This window comes from Nanorana parkeri, unplaced genomic scaffold, assembly GCF_000935625.1.
Source record: "Nanorana parkeri isolate BGI_ZX_2015 unplaced genomic scaffold, ASM93562v1 scaffold11, whole genome shotgun sequence".
Lineage (NCBI taxonomy): Eukaryota > Metazoa > Chordata > Amphibia > Anura > Dicroglossidae > Nanorana > Nanorana parkeri.
Genome location: NW_017306279.1, coordinates 989,962 through 1,004,570, shown reverse-complemented (window position 1 = coordinate 1,004,570; position 14,609 = coordinate 989,962). Strand labels below are relative to the sequence as shown.

The 14,609-nt window shown below is 40.6% G+C and overlaps 1 protein-coding gene across 1 annotated transcript; it reads right to left on the bottom strand.

Annotated features, from left to right (window-relative positions):
• Positions 1 to 1,846: 1,846 nt before the first annotated feature.
• On the bottom strand, positions 1,847 to 13,988 carry LOC108786291 (N-alpha-acetyltransferase 20-like). Its single transcript, XM_018555547.1, has 6 exons — positions 13,936 to 13,988; positions 9,048 to 9,072; positions 8,815 to 8,905; positions 5,291 to 5,426; positions 5,065 to 5,210; positions 1,847 to 1,932 (listed from the first exon to the last, which is right to left on the bottom strand). Exons 1-6 carry the CDS (start codon positions 13,986 to 13,988, stop codon positions 1,847 to 1,849), a joined length of 537 nt encoding a protein of 178 aa, XP_018411049.1.
• Positions 13,989 to 14,609: the final 621 nt, after the last annotated feature.

The following is a 14,609-nucleotide window of genomic DNA, read 5'->3' as shown; positions in this document are numbered from 1 at the left end:
TCCCCCAAACATTTTCTCATTGATTACATTTTGACAGACAGTATATACTTTGGCCCATTTACCAAATTTACCAAGTTTTTACCAAGTTCTTCAGTGGCTGTCTCTCCTCTCTCTCTCCTGTATATTCCTACAAAAAAACATTTTGGAGAGTGTTCAGGATTTGCTTGCAGAAAAGGTGGCAACCCTAACTTCAGCCCTGGGACCTAAAACAGGGTACAAAGCCTTATTTTAGAGTTCCTATCCCCAGAGGTAAAGTACTAGCTTAGGGGTTAGTCACACCATGTGCAGAGATCTGCATGACTCCGCACCTGACCAACGCAGCTCTCCCCAAGGGCACATAGAAACAATTGTTTTATATGTGCCCTGTTAACACCACAAAGAGGTGGAGAGGTGCAGAAAGATGCAGCTCACTTGATGTTTCCGTCTGACCACCAATTTCTTTGTATCGCAGCTCCGCTGTATAAATTACAAGCTCTTCAGGGGTTGGTGAACTGACCGGACTTTGGAGCCTCAGTAGAGTGACTGGAAGGTTGTGTCATACAGGTCATCCCCTGCAATGTTCTGCAAGACAAACTGACAAAAGTGAATGGAAAACATAGAAATATACATGAAGGCTGCTAGGAAATACACCCCTGCATGCATATAGGCACACAGCGTTTGCAGCTTGTTGGAACATTCGTAAGATTGATGCTGCAGAGTTCCTCACCTCTGATCACAACCCAAGGACTACTTCATCATATCATTCTTAAGTACATCACATCTCTAGAGATAATCAGATAGTGGGTGCACAATTTATTATTATTGATCTGTATATTGGTGCCTGTGGTGTTATGCAACATCATTTATCAAGGGTAATAGCATTGTAACAAGCAAAACCAGTGAATAGGCAGACTGGAGTTTTATGTAGTTCAAATTATGGTATTAATCCTAATAGGAATGCAGGCTGTTCCTGTAATCAAACTGCTACAAATAATGCTGCAGTTTGCTAAAAGCTCACTGGCAGCTTGTTTAACGTTACAGCTGGCACATCCAAACTGAAGGGAACTTCAAAGGCTTTCAAAAAGCTGCTTGAAGCTTGCTGAAAACATTGCAAATGTATTGTAAAAGTGTGGCAAGGTAATTCTTCATGTTCTGTCCCCTGACCCGGGAGTTTTGCTTCAGTGTCTAGAGGCTCATTGTCGTCTTTGGCTGCTCTCCCAGCTGGATTTTGCACTTTTTTTTTTTAATGAAGACATCTGTTGGGACTGTGGTTTGGCCTAACAATGGTCAACCCACCACAGATGGTGAAATGTTTAACTATGCTTTTCGAGGACAGGAATTAGGAATTCTAGTTTTTGGACATTTATGTACTCCCCTGCAGAGCCACTTTGGATCTCATGTTGCATCCTGTGATAGCGGTATATGTTATATGTTTCGCCATCAAGTATTTGTGAATTGAGTTGCAGTGTAGTAAACCTGTGTTAACTTCAACATCCAAAAAAGGACAGCAGAAAATGCATTTAAATAACACATGGTTGTATAGTAATAATTCAGTTTATTAACCTTTCCACAGTAAAGGTAATAGTATTAAAAGATGTTGTATTTAAAAATAATATTTAAAAGTATTTAATATATCTACATAGTATGGAGGGTGTATTTTTTCCAGACTGCCTATTACCTTATTTCCATAAGCATATGGAATGGCCCAATCTACACGTAAATGAATAAAAAAAAGATTTTAAAAAGGTAACTCATGTTAACATTATTATTTACATTGACTTGTTGCATTTACATACACATGTTACAAAAAATAGTCAATCATTTTCCTGTAAGTAATTCTCCAAGTTTAAAAATAGTGCATCCGAAGTTAATAGACATCTTCTGGTTTCACAGGTCCAGGAAGTGGAATAATGGACTTCTTTTCTATGTCTCTTGATAGAGCTTTCCTCATATCTGTAAAAATGCATACAGTTTAAATTTGATAATTATTAAGAAACACTGCTTACTTCTTAACATGAAGGCTATAAAATGTAAGCATGTGCAGTATAAAGATTTAAAGTGTATTTACACTTTTGCAGTAAGATTTTAGAAGGCCACCTCTACATGTTTGTTATGTGCTCCTAGTCACACAGCATAATGAGAAAGAACTTTTCAGAAAATATTTCTTACCTTTTAGATGTGCCTGTGTAACAGGCCTTCGCGACTTTACCTCTCAATTTCCAAGTGACGGGAGACTTTGTTTGTCCCCATAGAAAGACTAAGGACAGACTAAGGGGTCTATTCACGAAGCTGCCGAAGGATCTAGCCGTAGCTTCGCCTGATCCTTCGGCTAGCTGCGGCCTCAGGACCCCTTCGGTTCAGTAGAACCGAAGGGGTGCTGTACGGGCTATTCACTATAGCCCGTACAGCTCCCAAACGTGGCCGAGCGGCTCAGTCGAGCCGAACGCATATGCATCGGCTCGGCTGAGGCGCGCTGAAAGCTGAAGGCCACTTGTAGAGAGATCAGCGTCCCTGGTTACCTGCTAACCAGGGACACTGATCTCCAGACAGCAAACTCTCCCTGGCGCCCCGGGAGTCTCCTGCTCCCGGCCGCCAAGGAGAGAAACACTGCTGTTTCTTTTTTTTTCTTTATTCTGACACAGAGCGATGTCAGAATATAAAAAATAATTCCCATTGGAATGCATTGCTACATTCCTATTGGCTATTTCAATTTGGAATAGCCAATAGTAAACTAGCATTGTACCCGCCCTCTGCTGCAGTTCTCCATCAGGTCCATCAGCAGAGGGCGGGTACATTGCTAGTTTACTATTGACTATTGCAAATTGAAATAGCCAATAGGAATGTAGCAATGCATTCCAATGGGATAAAATGTATTTAAATGTTTTTTGTATTCTGACATCGCTCCGTGTCAGAATAACGAAAAAAAAGAAAAAGCATTGGTTCTCTCCTGGGCGGCCGGGAGCGGGAGGCTCCCAGAGCGCCCGGGAGAGTTTTTTGTTTTTTTTTCACGGTAGCAGAGCCGCTGGACATTAGGAAACTATTGGGCGGAGCTAGCTGTCATTGCTAGCTCTGCACAATCATTTTCTATTTACTTTTTTAAAAACTTTTTTAACAATTTTTCTGTTCTGCTCGGTCCCTTTAAGGGAGCGAGCAGAACAGCCGAGCCGAATGCCGCTCAGCAGCATTCGGCTATACACTCACTGCTGTTCGGCATTTGCACTTCGGGTCGGCCGAACATGCTGAGCATGTTCGGCCGACCCGAAGCCATGTGAAGCAAGCTGATGTACGGCTAATTTCAGCCGATGTATGGCTGAAATCAGCCGTACCAGCCTGAAGTGAATAGCCGAACAGTGTTCGGCTCACTTCACTTGGGGTCGGTTGTTCACTTGGCTGCCCTCGGCAGCTTAATGAATAGACCCGTAGATTTCCTCTGATTAACATATAATGCTTCTAGATCTTTAACCCTTTGTTATTATTAACCTGCACTGTCCATGTAATGTAAAACTCATTACAGAGAACTACTTTTCTTTCAGAATTGAGCATATATTGTGCAAACAGCCATTTCATTTTTTTTTTATTATCCATGAAGGACATTTCCCAATATTAAGTTTAATCTTCTAATAATGTTTTCATTGTTTTTAAGGTCATATAATGTTTTATTCATTTATATTGACAAAAATGTGAAAAATATATTTATGTAAAAAATATCTTTATTTTTTTCATATTCATAACAAATTATTTTCTTTAAATACTGTCAATGCTATTAATTACAGTATTAAACAGAAGCCACCTCTTTTTGATAAAGAACCTTCGGCCTCCATGTGATCACCGTGATTGGTTGCCATTGATTGGCCACACCAAACACTGTTTCATTCATTAGTAAAGATCTCCAGTGATGGCATAGTCTGTCTGCTAGCAGAGTGCAATGTGTGTATTTCTAGCTCTCAAATGAGGAGAGTAGCTGAACTCCAGAGATAAAAAAATAATGCCCTTGCAATGGGGCTCCTCCCACACTACAAGGGTTAATTACTTGTTTATGCCTAGGGTACCAGAAAAAAGTATTGTTACTTACCTAATTCCTTGCTCCACCAGGCTCCCCCTGCACTAAAGGAACGTCCCCCTGAAGGTTCTCTGTTGGTCTCAGGCACTCTGATGTCATCAAGTACAACGCAGAGCCATTAGTCCTGCATTGTATGCAAGGATGCTGAGGGACCACCCACACCCAGGAGTGTCAGGGAGAACGGTTGTAGATCGATGGAGGAGCCCTCCACACACCTCACAGCGGTCCCGGCCAAAGCAAAGTGGTGCTCGTAATGATAACCACGGATGGCGCCATGCAAACACAGAACACAAATGCAAATCACCAGCACTCAATAATAAAGATGAATATGTCCTTTTAATGGACAAAACGTCACAGTGACGCCAAAGAGCCGACGTTTCGGGGTCGCGCAGGGTCCCTTCCTCAAGGCAGAAAGACGGTTGAGCGCCAACCTCTGGAGGAGTGAGAAATTAGGTAAGTAAGCATCAATTTTCCTGGTAGCCTAGGCATAAAAGGGTGTTTAACCTTGTGGTGCAGGAGGAGCTTCACTGCAAGGGTATATTTCTTTGTTTTCCCTGAAGTTCAGCTTTGATGTTCCCATGGCACAGGGACACAGGACTTGAACATTAATCCACAGGTTCTTTGTATTGCAAATAAACATTTAATAGATTATACAGGATCCTCCAAAGCACTATAGGTCATCTAATGAGGTGGCACAGCAGTTTGTTTAGCATTTTCTTGTGTTGGATAGAAACCTAAGACTCAGCTGTATAAGGGAGGAGTCACTGCTCTGATTACTCACTTGAGTTCTGAAAACAATGGGCTTCTTCAGCTCAGTTAAAAAGTACTCATGCCAATGATGTGAAAATAAGACAAGAGCTCCACCTACTGGCTATAGCGAGAATTATATAATATAACTTTGTAGTATTTTATATATACCAAACTAACTATTTTTATTTCTGTCTGTAATAATGAAAATTTGTTTTACAAAATTACTATACGTTTCCTTTAAACATATTTTTTTTCTCCTTGTCGTTATTACTTACCATATGCATCTTCATCTGGCTCACCACTGCTGGTTGAATAGTACTTGATTACTGTTCGGTAAACACTATATCCCAGCTGTTTATATGTGTTAAATGCGACCTGATTTGAGACTCTTACAAAGAGATCTACAAAAAATCCTCCTTTCCTGCAGAGGAAGAAGCATAGCAGAAGTTTGGAGTGCAGTAGAGATAAAACACTTTATTATAGTGATAAAGTCATAATCACCTCTCAGAAATCTCTTCCAGAAGTTCCATTAGTTTGGCAGCTAAGCCCAGGCGCCGGAATTCTGGTGCCACAGATACTGCAGTGACGTGTCCATGCCACTCTTCTCGAGCCATAGAGCCCTCTGCTTTCCCCATTACTGCAAAGCAAACATTTATGTAATATAGATATTTATACAAACCCTTCAACATGACCCCTGCAGGAAGTACAAAATACTCTACAACTGATCACCTCTCTACCTTCCTAATTACAGTCTCCTGAGCCGGGTCAATGAACTCCTGCAAATGTATTTAGAAGTTAAAACATATAGATATATAGTTGTCAGGTTACTGTCTGTGATTCTTGTCTCCCAGGTTTTGTCCCTGAAATTGTGTCTGGTTAAAAAAAACATTTTTGAGGGGGAGGTAGTCCTAGTGGAAGGGACAGGTTTCTGTTATAAAGACAATATTTGACGCCTTTGGAGGTGGCCTGAAGTCAAAGGAAAGTACGCCAATAGCATACTTTACTAACTGTCCCTCAATTAGAGGGATTGTGCCTCATTTGGAACCAAATACCTCTGTCCCTCTTTCCTCCTCAGTTGTTCCTATTTTTGGTCTGGGGCATGAAAGTGTACTACTTAACTACCAAAATTGTTATTCTGCGCTAAAATCTTTATCTTGTCTCTTAATTATCTTGTTTAGTATTTTGAAAAAACTAGGGTTGCACCAATATATCGGCCCCCGAAACGTATCGTTCGAAAATGACACTTTTGGAGTAATGCCGAAAGTGCCATGTTTCGGCCAATACATCGTCGCATCCCTGCTTTCTCTCCTCCCCGTGTGTGTCCCAGCGGGGAAGAGAGAAAGTGTCACAGGCGGCCGAGCGCTGCGGTAGGAGAGCGCTGTCAACGGCCGGTGTCTCTCCTCCCACACCGCTCGGCCGCCTATCACAGTCCGGCAGAGCGGTGTGTGGGCGGAGACAGGCCGCGCTGTCACAGAAGGCTGAGCTCTCCCTGCACCGCTCGATCAGCCTCCTGTGACAGTGTGTGTCAGAGAGGAGAGCAGGCTACAAACACTCAGCGATCAGTGATCGCTGAGTGTTTGTACATAATTGAGGCTATGGTATGTGTACTATATCCTCAATTATGAATGAATGGGAGTGATCTACATCCCCTCCTGTTCATTCATAGTTGTAGTTATAGTAAACATACCATATCCTCATGTTATCAATGAACAGAAACACTCATAGAGGATTCCTGTTCATTGATAACAGGGGATACAGAAAAAGAGATAGAGGACTTTGTGTCCTAAATCTCTTTTTCTATTTTAAAAGGGAAATATCAGGGGTCTGTTTAGACCCCCAATACTTCCCCGAAACCCCTAAAAGTAAAGTAAAAAATTAAAATATTTATAAAAAATGAATTAATAAATACAAATAAATATAAAAAAAATAAAAAGTTTATAAAAAAAGTAATAAAATATTTTAAAAATGTGAAAAAATTTAAATAAAAAACATTTTCGGTATCGGTTTCGGTTTCGGCCTGACAGTTTTTTTTATTTCGGTTTTGTTTCGGTTTTAAAATTTCCATTTCGGTGCACCTCTAGAAAAAACAGTATAATGGAAAAGTAACAGAGAAAAAAACAGTTTTGGTCTTAACCAATCATTTTTGGCATACAAAATTCTTAATGGTCTCCATAACTGGGGACGTTGCAGGGTGTGCCCATTGCTTAAAGACATTATGCTGGAAGGTGTCCCTCTTTTTAATCTAAAAAAGATGGGAAGTATACGAATAGCAGTTTCAGCTATCTGATCTGGCACAGGGAAGTTGCCACTGAGGAGCTTTATGGTTGCACGCTTAAAACGGAACTTTACCCTTATCTTTTAAATGACAACAAATACACCTTTAGAAATATTTAGTAATGACAATCTACAAACAGATACTTTTAAATAATTGCCTGCTTTTAATTCTTTGCATACTTTATTTTTCTTTTCCTCCCCAGTCTTCTTACAGTGGCCATTTTTTACTAAGGGCAGATTAATATAGCTCACTTTACTTCCTGGAACTCTGGCACATGTGACTAGGACATGTGACCACACATCAGGGGAGATCTTGTGAGATTTCCCAGCAATGCACTGCTGATGTAACCTTCCTAGGATGCAACACTTGGCCACATTACATCACTAATTTATTCATTTATTATTGGTATTTTATGGTATTGATATTTATATACTGTAGCTCTGACAATGTATGCAGTGCTTTACATAGTTGCACATTCACATCAGCCCCTGCCCTCATGGAGCTTACAATCACCTACCCCACATGCATACATGCAGGGCCAATTTAGACAGGAGCCAATTAACCTTCCATCATGTTTTTTGGAGTACCCGGAGAACATGCAAACTCCTTGCAGAGAGTGACCTGGCTGGGATTTGAACCAGGGACCCTGAGTGATGCAAGGCAGAAGCGTTAACCTGTAAATCACTACTGATGCCCAAGAGGACCAGGAAATGGAAAATCAACAATTGTAAGTAAAAGAGAAATATGTTTGGTTTACTATGCAATGCAAGATTACTTTACAACAGCATGCAAAGTTGCATGCTGATATGATTTTTAGTGAAAGGGGGTAAAGGTTTACTTTAAGGAAGCAAGCTTCATGCAACCTCCTGTAAGTAAGCACTGCATTATTGCTGTGCCTTAAGATTGAAAACTATAAGTGTCTTGTTGTATGGTGTTGACTTTTGGAAAATAATGATTGTAACAGCTGATTACTCTTCATAAAAACTCTTAAAGGAGAAGTCATGTTGCCTGTTCCCTTTAAAATCTTTGCCAAACGGTAAGCCACACATCAGCATTTTCACATAACAGTGAGTAAGCCACATGCCTCGTCATATTCTGAAGCTTGGTGGCAGCTTGGTGGGGCAAGTAAGGTGAACAAAAATACAGGTTTACTTTAAGAAGCCAGCAGGTTCAACCCACCAGACAATAACTGTAACATTTTGATTTCAGCATGCCAAGGGACTGCTTATAACTTAGTTAAAGTGACATTAAAGTCTAAACTCCTCCCCCCAATGCTTCTTTAAGGACTTACCTTAAATGATGCCTCTTGATCCGATCATCTTCTTCTTTCCAGTAGTTTTCAGGAGTCCCCCCAGCGCTGATGCTGATCTCTGATCCAGCGCTGACTGCTGTGTCTTCCTGTCTGCTGGGCTGCCTGCATTGACTTACCCTGTGTCTCTCCTCTTCTCCCGACCGAACGAAGATCTCTAGTGCGCATGCGCCCACCCCATGATCCTTTGTGGCCGCCCAAGAATCTTCAGATCTTTGGACTGGAGCGCGCAGCGGAGACACAGGTAAGTTTTAACCTTTTTGGTAACTTTTTTAAAAATGTTTTTGCATATATCTACTGCTTGCTACCAGTAGATATATGCAAAAAAACGCAATGGTTTAATTGTTCTTTAACACCATTATCATTCATGACTCATGAATTTGTACTTGCTACTAATCAAGTCACTTTGACTTCACAATCACAAATTAAACAAGTACTTACTGTAGCCCATAGGTTCTCCTCCAGGGGCCTCTGCAATGATGCAGTACTCTGGCCAGTGTGACAGATACTCTAAATAGAAAGGAATCCTATACTGGTATTTTTTATTAAGGAAAATAAACATTTTCTTACAAAATGAAGTAATTATAATCCCCTAAACATTAAGGTTCTTTACACTGCATTCTCTGTAATTTATAATGAATAGAACCATTGTGCAAGAATTTCAGGAAGGATACAGTTTCAGTGAGGGGATCCAAGTTTCTGTGGAAATAAAAGGGAAAAAAAATAACTTATACAGATGGTATGTTAAAAATGAGCCAAGTGAACTGCTAAAAATATATACACATGCTTCTTATAAATGGAGCAGAACCCCTGACCATACATTAAGAGTAGGGAGCTAGTGAAGTGCCAAAGGCTCATTTAAAAGGTCTGTTATTCAGTCTTGCACAGTTGTACAGCTCCTCCCCTGTACTAAAATAGCTTACTCTGATTCCACTGCACACTGAGAACTTTTCACATTGTGCATTACAAGCTGCAACAAGTCTGATAGAGCACACTTTATTTCCTGGCTGGAGGATGTCCAGCATCATCTAATGCAGGGGTCTCAAACTCAATTCACTTGGGGCCACTGGACAATTTTTTTTTCTCCCATGGGAGCCTCTTGTCAAATTTCACACTTCAAAATAAAATGTAACTACTGTATATACTATACCAGTGTACATGCCTGCGTGTGTTTCTAATGTCAGTATGTATTCCCTTCTTAGATAGTTGTCACCAGAAAAGGTGTCCCCATTTAAGGATTTCCCTTTACCTCCTGTTTCTATGACAACTTTAGATTTAGATTTAACATCACTTTCTATACCACAGACAATGATAACCATGGCCAATAGAGAGGATCAATCTTCCCAGGAAGGACATAGGTAGTAATAAAACAAGACAAAGGTCCTGATCCTTCCACATTCTATCCAAAACTACAAAAAAGGTATAGGCTTTACATACATATAAGTCACAGACTGGAGAAAACATAAATGGACTAGTTTGCACTGTATACAGTTGGGTGTGGGTCTGCTAAATTGAATTGTCTTCCTTTTGAGTTTTTACATATTTCACCAATATGTAATTTATTGTTGCATTATATGTGCATGAGGAACTTGGCACTTTCACATGTATTGCAGGATTACCTTACTACTAGATGTATTTTACTATTATCTTTAAAGCCTAATTTAGTTTTCCAGTTCCGCTACACACGCTTCACAGGGGTGGGCTTTCGTCGACGTGATTGCATATACTTGTAACCACGTTGACCTAAGTGGGGTGACTGCTTAAATTTAGTTCTGTTGGACTGTATCCAGTTTTACAAATTTATAGTCTGTGCTCATTTGGTTTCCCCTAAGCTCTGTTAACGTTTGTATCTGTCTGCTGCTGAGTGTGACCTTACCACAGAGCAGAGCATCCAATAATGCGTTATGAATAGGTGTGTCCCTCTAGCCAATCACTAGTTCATGGCCAATGGTGCATGCTGGGAGAGGACATAAATATTAAGGGCTCAAAGAAAAAAGAAGAAAGAAAAAAGGAAAATGCACACAATTTTTTCTTGGCCCTACTACGGGTACAAGGAACATAAAATGTACAAATATGTGGCATCGCTTTAAACATCAGGAGTAGGAGACATTTTTTTGGAGTTTTTTGGTGGTGTGTCATGGTAATGGAAAAAATACAGCTCCAGCATAAGCTATTTATTTTTACTATTTTGGGTTTTCCTTTGATGATAAAAATGGAGATTAAAAAAAAAAAAAAAAAATGGAGATATCTATTACTATTTACCACACATGATTCGTCCTGAACAAAACAAGATATGTCACCTGGATATACAAAGTAGTTGCAAAGATATCTACAATGTTAATAACACAAAGCAAAATTGCAAACATGGGCTCAGGCATTATCATTTACTTTTACCCTCCATCACTAAGGGGTTAAAAGAGAACTAAAGCCAAAACTTTGTTGTGGCCTTAGTTCTCTTTTGGGCCACATGAGTACATTTACTAATGTCTTCCTGTGATTCAAAACTCAGCAAATAGCGGCCTATTGCCAACTATATTCTGACAGCATAGAGCCATCCTGACAATATTGTTGAGATCCACCCCACTGCCTTATTGACAGCTGGTTCTGCCTCTCTAGAGCTAGAGCCAGCTGTGTCCGCCCCCTACCCCAATCTGTCCCTCCAATGAGCGCTGGAGGAATAGAGAGAGAGGGGAGTGGGAACCCCTGTGGGCAGTAGTGACTGACAGTCACTGTTCTCTTCATGGAGAAGACAGTGAGCTGCGTGATCAGTGGTTTGTGATCCACCAGTTCTCAAACTACCCTGTTTTCCCGAAAATAAGACCTACCCCGAAAATAAGACCTAGTACTATTTTTGGGAATTGCTAAAATATAAGACCCTGAAAATAAGACCTAGTTGTGACCATTCCCAGGGCCGGTAGCGGCATAAGGGGGAACTTGAAGAGAGGCGGGAGAGAATCAGCGGTGCCAACGAAGCCAGCGCTAGAGGAAGCGAGGCGGCACCGGAGGGAGCAGAGCCGCATAAGCCCAATGCCTCCTTAATAGCACTGGCTCCTGTCACAGTCGGAGTGATACCAAATGCACTCCGCCTGTGAGGAATCAATAGTGAAAGTGCGCTTCGCTCATTCTGGCCAGCGATTGGTTAGCAAATTGCTCTTGGAAAGGTACAGCGCCCTTGATTGCCCTGATCACCATAATTTTGTACATGAATACATGTAGACTGTTGTACATGAATAAGTGTGGATTGTTGTACATAAAAAAAAAAAAAAATAAGACCTACCCCGATAATAAGACCTAGTGTGTTTTTATTGAGCAAAAAAAAAAATAAGACAGTGTCTTATTATCGGGGAAACACGGTATAGAGCCGGCATGTGGCAGTTGCAGTGTCACCCGCCAGCTCAAACTATTGAGAAAAGTATATTTTCCTCTCCCAATACTTCTTCTTTAAATGGCAAAGTCTTGTATGCTTATTTCTGCTATGCCATCTATAAACAGCATAACAGAAATCAGCCTCAAGTGGGCAGTGCGCCTGCTAATGGCTGTGAACTAAGCCATCCTTGAAAGACTTAGTTCACAGACACCGTGGACACAGTCAATCTGAGTGTCTCTGTACCACGTGATTGCTGTCATGACCAATCACAGTGATCACAAATGTACACAGTGTAGTGTGTGCAGCGTCTGGGCTGGTCTGGAGTTTTAAGATAATACAGAAACAGGGATCACACTAAAACTGTAAGTCCAGTTTACTTTTTTAGTACATGTAAATATATTTTGTGTGTGCAATAGTTATAAAATGTTTTCACTTACAGTTGTGCTGCTAACGGCAAGATAAACACATTCAAATAATTAGTGAGTTTAACTTATTATTAGCAGTACAACTATGAGTACAAAAACTGAAATTTGCTAATACCATGGTGCACTATTGTTCAATGGCACTCGGTTGTCTGATGGTTGCAAAAATGGCACTCGGTGTGTAAAAGGTTGCTGACCCCTGGTGTAGTGCATACATTGGTAAGCCCCTCCCTCCTCTTACAAGAGAAAGGAAAGGAAAGGAAAGGAAAGAAGTACTAGTAAATTAATGAATTAATTCATTTATTAGTTCCAAATCAGCAAAAGCAGCCGCAGAGGTTGTGGGATCATTGCTAACCCTTTCACCCCCTCCTCGCCTGTATATTTAATCTCCATGCTGCTTCTGCAGTGACCTGTATAGTAACCCTTTCACCTTCCTTATCCTGCACAACTCTACAATAATATCTTTATCTCCATCCCCCCCACTGTATGTAATCTGTACATTAACCCCTTCACCTCCTCCTCCCTTTGTGTTTGGCCTGTACATTGAGGGCAGAGGTAGGCAACTCCTGCCCACCAGCTGTTGTGGTACTGCAAGTCCCATGAGGCACTTGCAAGCCTGACAGTTACAGGCATGACTCCCAGAGGCATGTTGGGATTTACAGTTAAAGCACAGCTGGAGGGCTGGAGTTGCCCAACCCTGATTTAGGGAGTTTATTTACAAATCTATCACCTATAATCCTCAGTGCCATGTAGGGTTGCTATACTCCTGGTGGAAGTTTTATGAATAGACCTGTTAATGTATCTGTTGCACCATTACTATAGTTTACCTTGATCTATGGTTTATCTCCCTTAATAACAGCATGTTTCTTCATTTCTTCAAAAAAAAGGGTAATTTGGGGAGTTTTCGTGGGATCCTGGCATTATTTTGATATGCTTTATTTTTTTTGGTCTTTTTTCTTTTTTATACTAAAAATGTCTTTATTAAATACCACCAAAAGAAAGCACTATCTGTCTCAAAAATGGTACAACATTTATTTAGGTACAGTGCTGCATGACCAAGTAAATGGCATTCAAAAAAATCACAGTGCTGAAAATGGAAATATATCCTGGTAATGTCTGGGTATTACAGGCTGGTAAAGCCATTACTCAGCCAGTTATAACAGCATGATAACATTTTACAACCCTTCCTGACCCTATTCAAGGTGAATGAAATAGCTTTCATGAAACTTGGATAAATCAATTAAAATGCTCATCAGAATTGAGTGACATTGTTGTTAACAATATTTATCTACAGCTTGTTCTGGCCTGAAAATGGCAAAAAGTGCCACCAACTGTCACTAGAAAGTCTTGTGTAGGCAAATGTGGCTAAGAACAAGGAGCAACACACTACATGACAATAATAAATATATTATGTCCAATATAATAACTTATATAGTTACAAATACTTTTATATAAATAGCTTTGCATGGAGAAAATCAAAGCATAGTGCATTGGGCTGATCTAATACTCGTGGCAAAACCACCAATCATGATTTGCAACATTCACTGCAAACACAAACCAGACCACATATATTTGTTGAAAGCTGCAAATAAAATTCACCAATACAACTTAATCTGCCCTTTTTACGTGAAACCACTAATAAATCTTCCAATCTGTTTGCAAATATTACTAGCAGGTTATGTATATATGAAGTTGCTTATATTTTAGGGTTAGTGCTCATTTGAATGGAAAAGATTTTACAAACAGTTATTCCAAATATCTCCCCATCCTTACATGTTGTTGAAGCGGAAGAGATCATCACAGGTGAAGGGTCTCAGGGACGTCATCCTCTGTCTGAACAGAAGGCACACACTGGTATAGTTTTTGAAATTGCACATGTGTGGTGAGAATAGAAGTAGCGTCAGCTCCCTGGCAAACTGCAAATTCACCATGAGTATTGGCATTGCTCAACAGCTGATAGGTGGAGTTTGTGATTCCTTTTCTATTCTGGTCGCTCCCTCTGCTGCCATTCATCAATGACAGCTGTCAGATGGACTGTTATATAAAGATTAGCACTAGCTAAGTGCATGCAGACATTTCTGCCTGCCTGGAAACTTTGTTGGGGGGATTGCCAGTATACATATATAATCGGTATGAATATATATATTTGCTGGAGCCTCATGGCAGCACACGATGGGTTAAGTTCCACCCTCCTTAACTCTATAGGACACTTGGCTAATACATTTAGCTTCCCGAGGCAGGGCTGCATTCTTTTTTCTGTCCTCGCCATGGATACATGACTTAAAGGAGAACTATGAGGTAAGTGATTTTCACTCACCTCATAGTTCTAGCCGACCTGTGACAATGAGACTGTCACAGGTCGGCTCAGTAGATCGGGAGGTGAGCGAACACATACCGGCGTTCGCTCATCTCTCGATCCTGTCACAGCTCTCTGCCGTGACAGGGGA

What these genes read in the sequence shown, in the direction of transcription:
- LOC108786291 (XM_018555547.1), bottom strand. Translation starts at nt 13,988, where the DNA reads ATGACGTCCCTGAGACCCTTCACCTGTGATGATCTCTTCCGCTTCAAC. An exon ending in CTGGAAGAGATTTCTGAGAG is followed by an intron (nt 5,211 to 5,290) that starts GTGATTATGACT and finishes CTTCCTCTGCAG; the next exon opens with GAAAGGAGGATTTTTTGTAG. An exon ending in GCCAGATGAAGATGCATATG is followed by an intron (nt 1,933 to 5,064) that starts GTAAGTAATAAC and finishes GCATTTTTACAG; the next exon opens with ATATGAGGAAAGCTCTATCA.